The sequence below is a fragment of the Bison bison genome, unplaced genomic scaffold, assembly GCF_000754665.1.
Source record: "Bison bison bison isolate TAMUID 2011002044 unplaced genomic scaffold, Bison_UMD1.0 scf7180017864063, whole genome shotgun sequence".
NCBI lineage: Eukaryota > Metazoa > Chordata > Mammalia > Artiodactyla > Bovidae > Bison > Bison bison.
Window position 1 is genome coordinate 13,803,765 of NW_011494635.1, and position 8,458 is coordinate 13,812,222.

At 37.1% G+C, this 8,458-nt stretch overlaps 1 protein-coding gene across 3 annotated transcripts in view; it reads right to left on the minus strand.

Annotated features, from left to right (window-relative positions):
• PTPRA (protein tyrosine phosphatase, receptor type, A) overlaps window positions 1-8,458 on the minus strand; it is a 120,325-nt gene that overhangs the window by 62,624 nt on the left and 49,243 nt on the right. For all 3 annotated transcript variants that reach the window (XM_010836506.1, XM_010836507.1, XM_010836508.1), the window contains exons 2-3: window positions 5,596-5,674; window positions 4,155-4,493 (exon numbers count right to left, since the gene is read on the minus strand). In XM_010836506.1, coding sequence (XP_010834808.1) covers window positions 4,155-4,493; window positions 5,596-5,674 — 418 coding nt within the window. The remainder of the gene's footprint in view (window positions 1-4,154; window positions 4,494-5,595; window positions 5,675-8,458) is intronic.

Below are 8,458 nucleotides of genomic sequence, written 5' to 3' on the forward strand. Positions count from 1 at the left end.
GGAAAAAAAATTAAAAAAAAAAAAAAAAAAAAACACTAAAAAAAAAAAAAAAACTTTACATGATCAATAAGAACTTTTTCCAGCTATACAATAAGTTGATTCTAATGTTCATGAAGAAAATAATCAAGAACTACTAGCAAAATTCTGAAAAATAAGATTAACAAGGGATGACTCACTTTATCAGATATTAAGTATTTTATGAAGTCCACAGTTCACACTTTACATCAGAAAAAATTCCAGATGGATCAAAGATTTTAGTGCAGGCACATACAAGCACATGCACACATACAGAAGAAAAAAACTGTAACAGTGTAAAAGAAAAACATAAGACAATTATTTTATAATATTGGTGTAAGGAATGGCTTTTTATATATGATCTAATACCTAGAACACATTTAGTTAACACAAATCCATTTTTTTCCACTGCGCAGCATGCAGGATCCTGGTTTCTTGATTCAGGATTGAACCTGCGTCTCCTGCAGCAGCAGTGTAGAATTTTAATCACTGGACAGCTAGAGAAATCCCACAAACCGGTAAGTTTTTAATTAAAAAAATTAATAGCTGATAGTAACAGTTTCTACAATGAAGAAAAGTTAGATGAACAACTAGGGGAAATAACTGCAATCTTATTATAGGGCTAATTTCCCTAACATCAAAGACCTTCTATAAATGAGTTGGGTCACATCCTCTGGAAAAGAAATTGTACTATTTCCTCTGTTCCACCTTCCCAAGGCTGGAACCAGAAACTAGTGATAAGCCTGACACATTAATAAAAAAAATGGGTAAAGGATAGCAACAGAGTTTTCTCAAAAAAAGAAAAGAAAGAAGGAAATATAAATGATCCTTCTAAATATGGAAAGATGCGCAACCTCACTCAGTAAAATGCAAATTCAAGTCACACTGAGATACTAATTTTCACCTGTCAGTCTGACATAGATCCAGGTGTTTGATAATTTATTGCTCTGAAGAAAATGTAGGAAAACAGGCATTCTGACACACAGCTTAATAGAGGGAGATCTCACAATATTCAATTTAAATTTATAAATGTGCACTAAAAATAACTTATTCAACCTATATTCTCCCAAGACTATTGTCAGTAAGTGTAAAATCAGCCTGAATGATGGCCAATATGGCAGACTGGATAAATATATCAAAGTAAAGCCATACAACGAGGCAGCTCCTTACTATAACATAGAAAAAGTATGACAGGCTAATTGAGAAGAAGTAAGGTGAAGAAATATACACAGTACATTTATTATCTGTGTTATAAATGGAAGAAAAAAGGTATGTTTAAGTATGTATGTATGCTTATTTTAAAAAAGAAAAAACTCAAAGGTCAATAGGAAAGAAAAATTAAGATTAAAAAATTAATCCAGGGTAAGTCCAATATCCAAATAATAAGGATTTTTAGAACAAGACAGAGAAAATGGAAGGGGGAAGAACATTTCTGAACAGACATAAGAAAATTTTTCAGAACCAAAGGACAAAAACTCCAAAGGTCCTATCCCAAAATAATGAAAAAGACCCACATCAAGATCCATTTCTATGAGATTTCAAGACACCAGTGATGAAGAGTAGATCTTTAAAAACACACAAACAATTAGGAATCAAGACAGCAGTACAATTCTCCAAGCCTGCAAATTAGAAGTCAGGACAATGCTTTAAAAATTCTAGGGAAAAAAATATTTCCTCAAATTCTATACATACCCCTGAAGATATTTTTAGACATGTAAAAAAGAAATAACAGATTATCTAGTAAGTCTGACTTTATGGAAAACTGTATTATGAAGCTATGGAAAATACAGGAAGAACTGGCCATCAACAGTAAATAGAAAACTAAACAAACAAATAAAAGGCAATTTCACATTATAGCCACAGCTCAGCAGGGAACAGTATTACAGAAGTTATGATGTAACAATTATGGGGGGATTGGTAAAATGGTGGTAAATGAGGAGGATGTGGGGTTACAGAATGTAACATCCTGATGTGCCATAAAGTTTTCCTTTTATTATCTTGAATAACAGTCACCAGTGAAATACAGTCTCAACTTCCTCTGAGATATGAAATGTGTTAACTGTTCAATAACTGGCTTCTCAGCTATGGCATAATTTGGACCTACAGCAGATTACAGAAAACTCAGTAGCAGTGTGCAAAGATTACTGAAGTGAGAAACAGGCCTAATTCACTACCTGACAGCCTTCAGATCTAAAGCAAATTATTTAACCTCTAAGGTCTTACATCAAACATCTACTAAAAAAAGAGATAATTACCACTGGTCATCTCACAGATTATTAAATGAAAGACAGAACAGAACATAAGTTAAGAACATAAGCCGTGGGACTTCCTTGGTGGTTCAGTGGTTAAGAATCTACCTTCCAATGTAGGGGATGTATGTTCCATCCCTGATCGGGGAACTAAGATTCCACATGCTGTGGGGCAATTAAGCCCGTGAGCCACCACTACTGAGCCCATGTGCTCTAGAGCCTGTGCACCACAACTAGAGAAAGAAGACACAGCACAGCCAGAAAACAACAAAAACATAGGCTGTGAAGTTAGTGACAGTCTCACCTTTTCCATTTACTAATTCAGCTTGCACAAGTTTTGTTTTTCCTCTCTAAGCAATGGCCATGATTTACAGAAAGAAATACATTTTTATACCATTACTTAGTATATGTTTGTGTATAACTTGAACAGAAGTTCTATAAAATAAGTTAACAGGAAAAGAATAAAAGTTGAAAAGGACAATACACACACACACAGATTTGTAGTGGCCCACTAAACTGATTTCATGAATCAGTCATGATTTGTACTTTGAAAAACACAGTAAAACTCCTTCACCTATAAAACATAAAACAGAACCAACGTAACAGAATCCATAGGATACTTCATATGAATTACTTCTATAACACTCTTAGTACAATGCCTAACACTTAAAATTAGTGCTTACCACATGCAGGTCCCACTATAAATGCTTTACCCATAATAACCTGTTTAATGCTAACAGCTCCTTCATGAATTAAGTACTATCAACAACATTCATTCTTATATACTGATGACAAAACTGAGGTAGAGAGGTTAAATAAACTTGCCTATTGTCACACAGCTAGGGTACAGCAGAGTTAGGATTCAAACTCAAGTGGAAAATATGGGATTAAAGCTGGCAGGTGCAGGGTCTGAGTTGTAAGGTCTAGCTAAGAGATGTCATCAGCAAATGACACTCAGTTCATGAGCCATATGTGATTCCACCCAGGGGCACTCACCATCTAACAAGTGAAAAATATGAGCCAAGGGGATGAGACCAAAGAAGAGTAACTGATTTTTGCTAGAAAAGGAATGACAATTATACAGCTGTCAAGGAATAATTATTTCCTTTTACTACTCATAGAAGCCCTAAGAGGGACCTTCCCAATCCTTAGAAATTTGCCCTACCCTACATGGTCTCGTACTCAGGTCTCTGATTCTATCTTCAAAGCCACTTCCACTTCAGTGATTGACTCAAGGAGAAGTGGGTTGGGTTCAGTCCTTGAACAAACTGGTACTGTAACTTAACTGCTTTTCCTGATCTTCTCTTAATAATTCTACTCCTGGCCACAGACCTTCCACTCTTACCTAACTGTTACAGATAAGGCCCATTCTCCCTCCCATGGTCTCCAGGGATTCCTTTCTTTTCAAGGCTAATCCTATTATTCAATTATACTTTCCTTTCAACCTCAGTTTCTAGCATCATCAATTACCTATTCTCTTTCTATCTTCTTCTCTATCTTGAAATATTAATCGTCCCTAATCTAACCAGGATTCCATGCAAAGCAGAATATCCTCCAGGATCTACCTTCTTTCCTCCTTTTTTTTTTGACCATACCATGCAGTGTGCTGGATCTCAGTTTCCCGAACAGGGATCAAACTTGTGCCTCCTGCGCTGGAAGAATGGAGTCTTAACCACTGGATGACCAGGGAAGTCCCCTATCTTCTTTGCTCTTAATTCTATGTTAACCTGATATTCTTGAGAATCCCCTATATCTAGGTTTCATTACTTTGCTTGGGCAATTTTACTTATTTCAAGAAATTTTATGGCTAGAAAACACAAACAATAACAATAAAAGGGTGAATAAACTCAAAGAGCCAAAGAAAGAACAAACAGAAACCATCTCTAGTACCTGAAGGAGGAAAAGTTTCTGGAGTGGTTGCTGCAGTGCTGGCATTCCCCTCCCAAGGTTCTGTTCTGGTATCTGTGAACTGGTTATCTGGAAGCCATGTTCCATTTGGTGAAATTGTAGTGACTACAGAATTGGTGCTTACTGTTCTTGTGGTTCCATTGTCAGAGTCTGAAGAATTGACAGTGGTTACATATACAGGTCCCAGAGTTAGATTTGGGCTGAATGTTGGTGTCAAGGAAGAAGTTACTGAAGGAGTAGGATTTGAAGTTTTGGTCTCTTCTTTAAGTGATTCTGTTGTAGATGCTTTCACAGATCTTGTAACGCCTACTGAAGGTGAAACTACAAAAACCAAAAAAACCAAGAAAACATCACACAAAGAATTGAGATCTCAAAAGTTATGAGACACAAAGCAGCAAGCCCTACTACCCCTCAAACACTTGGAGACCAATAGACACACCACACACACACTTTTTATTATCTTTTTAAAAAATTAAAGTATAGTTGATTTACAATGTTGTGCTAATCTCTGCTGCACAGCAAAGTGACTCAATTACATACACACACATTCATTTTTAAATATTCTTTTCCATTATGGTTTGTCCCAGCTCATATCTCCCTGAGCTATAACAGTAGGACTTTGCTATTTATGCATTCTAAATATAGTAGGTTGTGTCTACCAATCCCAAACTAACAGGCAGTCCCTCCCCTCACCTCCATGGCAACCAGTCTGTTCTCTATGCTGTGAGTATTTCTGTTTCATAGATAGGTTCATTTATGCCATAGTTTAGATTTCACATATAAGTGATATATGGTATTTGTCTTTCTCTTTCTGACTTACTTCACTTAGTATGATAATTTCTAAGCTGCTGCAAATGACATTATTTCATTCTTTTTTAAGACTGAGTAGTATTCAATTATATATATGTACCACATCTTCATTCATCCGTTGATGGACATTTAGATTGCTTCCATGCTTTGGCTATTGTGAATAGTACTATTATGAACATAAGAGTGCATGTATCTTTTTGAAGCAGAATTTTCTCCAGGTGTATTTCAAGGAGCATACACTCTTTAAATGGTGAATCCTTCCCTCCAATTCTAAAAGTTTACTGTCTAATGGAGGGAAAAACTGGTCTCTTAGTTAGTTCCTCAGAGTCAATATACAGGATCTTAAATAGTAACCATTTTGTCTTCTTTAACTTTTCAGGAATGAATATAATCTCTTCATTTGAAGTAGTATGGGGTATATAGAACAATGCTGAGTGTGGCATACAATATGACCCAGAGATTCCCAAAGACAACTTACTTTGCCATCACTTTTAAGTAAAACTTAATATTAATTTTTTCTTTCTTTAGTACCACCAAGGTCTTCAAACTTGGGTCACTAAACATAAATACAAAATTCTATTCCAAGTACCAATCTTATCAAATGGCAATTTACCTGTGGTAGTGTTGCTGGCACCAACATGTATCAGACCACTGCCAAGCAGAGTAAGAAGGAACCAGGAATCCATGCTGACCTGGAAAACAGAGAGTCATTTTAGATACAGTACTGAAATACTGTAAAACTATGTCCAAACAACTCACCAAAGGAGGTATTTTGGGCAAATTCTTCCTAGCTATTGAAGTACACACACAAGACCAATGATCTTTTAGGAGTCTGATAAGCACAACTCTCCAGGAATCCAACTACTTAACTGAAAGTTTATACAACTATAAGTAAGAGCAGTCATTCTCAATCTTGGCATACTTTAGAATCACTCAAAGAACTTAATAACAACAAAACTCTGTGCCGGACTGTATCTCTGGGAGTGAGAGGCAGGTAGCAGTCCTTTTAAAAGCTTCCTAGGTAACTGCAGCTTTAGTATCTTTAGGATGAGAAGCACAGAGAAGGTAGGTTGACTGCAAGGATGTACTGACCTCCAAAGCAGACATTATACAGCTGTCCTCAAACTTTATTTCCCTTCAAACCATATCAGAGGGCTGTGCCCCATTCACACTGGTAACAGAGGTTTATTCATCCATTCAGATGTCTGTGCCTGATACTAAGCTAGGTATCAGGGAAACAACTAGGGAACAATACACTCCAAGATCCCATTTTCATGTGACTCATAGCACAGAGGTAATTTAATGTGGCAGTGACTCTCCAAATCAACCAAGACAGGCCTCTCCGAGTGGAACATGAAAATCTCTGAGGGAGGGTGGAGAGATGTAGGTGGTTTATACACAGCCCAGGAGATTGCCTTTAATACCAGCAATCATGCTTAGCAGGGAACTGGGTTCAGCCAATGGCCTTCCCAAGGTATAACCATATGCGATTTGACCAGTTCCCCACTCTTCCTACCTGACTGTTAACCCAAAATGGGGAGAGCACAAAATTTCCTCCATAAGGGTTAGGAAACAGATTGGAAGGCTGATTATTATGTATGTATTCATGTATATGCTAGATAAATCAATAGGAAACGGTTTTGTGAAAAATAACAATGTATTTGGAGGAAGCAGGCTAGATGATCACTTCATTCCATATATCAAAATAAAATCCAGATGGGCTGAAGAATTAAATGTTTACAGACACATTTTAAGAGGAAATAAATGAGTATGTTCATAACGAGGAAGGATTTTCTAGACATAAAGGCAATGTAAGAAATCACAAAGGTGTAAAGCAAATATCTTTCAACAGAAAAACATTAATTAAAAAAAAGAAATCACAAAGGAAAAATGGAATATCTGGCAATAGAAAAAATTATGAAAGAAATCAATCAAACAATGTTAATGGACAGGAAGATGCCACACTGTCAAGACATCAGTTCTTCTCCACTCAGTTTACAAATTCAATGTAATCTCAATCAAAATACTACCAACCTATTTTGTGGATGCTATGCTATGCTATGCTAAGTCACTTCAGTCGTTTCCGACTCTGAGCGACCCCATAGACGGCAGCCCATCAGGCTCCCCCGTCCCTGGGATTCTCCAGGCAAGAACACTGGAGTAGGTTGCCATTTCCTTCTCCAATGCATGAAAGTGAAAAGGGAAAGTGAAGTCGCTCAGTCGTGTCCGACTCTTAGCGACCCCATGGACTGCAGCCTACTAGGCTCCTCCGTCCATGGGATTTTCCAAGCAAGAGTACCGGAGTGGGGTGCCACTTTGTGGATAGCAACAACTAGTTCTAAAGTTTATATGCAGATGCAAAAGATGGAGAACAGCCAACTCAATACTGAAGAAGCAGAGTAAAGTCAGAGAATTACTATTAATTTAAAAGCAAATAGTAATACAAAAAAGCAAAGAAAGATACAGCAAAGAGTGGCAGTGTGGTACAGACAAGACAGACCAATGGAACACGAGAGAACTCAGATAAAGACCCACACAAATAGAGTCAACTGATCTTTGACAAAGGAGCAAAGGCAATACAATGGAGCAAAGACAGTCTTTTGAACAAATGGTGCTGGAATAATTCAGCACACACATACCAAGAAAAACAAAAACAAAAAACTAGACACAGATCTTATACTCTTCACAAAAATTAACTCAAAATGAATCACAGACTGAGATGTAAACGCAAAAGACTCCTGGAATATAACACAGGAGAAAAATCTAGATGACCCTGGGTATGGCAATAACTTTTAAGATACAATACCAAAGACAGAGCCATCAAAAAATAATCAACTGCACTTCATCAAAACTAAAAAATTCTGCTCTGTAAAAGACAAAACCAAGAGAATGTTAAAACAAGCCACAGACTGTGAGAAAATACTTGCAAAAGACACATTAGCCGAAGGACTGTTATCCAAAATAAACAATAAAACCTCAACAATAAAAAAATTATCAAGCTGATTAAAAAATGGTCAAAAGCCTAAACAGACACCTCTCCAAGGAAGAGAAACAAATGGCAAACAAGCAAATGTAAAGATGTTTAACAGCATATGTTACTAGGGAATTGCAAAGTAAAACAATGAGACACCACTACACACCTATCAGAATACCAAACACAAACACCACCAAAATTAAAAGACGCTTACTCCTTGGAAGGAAAGTTATGACCAACCTAGATAGCATATTGAAAAGCAGAGACATTACTTTGCCAACAAAGGTCCGTCTAGTCAAGGCTATATTGGAGAAGGAAATGGCAACCCACTCCAGTGTTCTTGTCTGGAGAATCCCAGGGACAGGGAAGCCTGGTGGGCTGCCATCTATGGGGTCGCACAGAGTCAGACACGACTGAAGTGACTTAGCAGCAGCAGTCAAGGCTATGGTTTTCCAGTGGTCATGTATGGATGTGAGAGTTGGACTGTGAAGAAAGCTGAGTG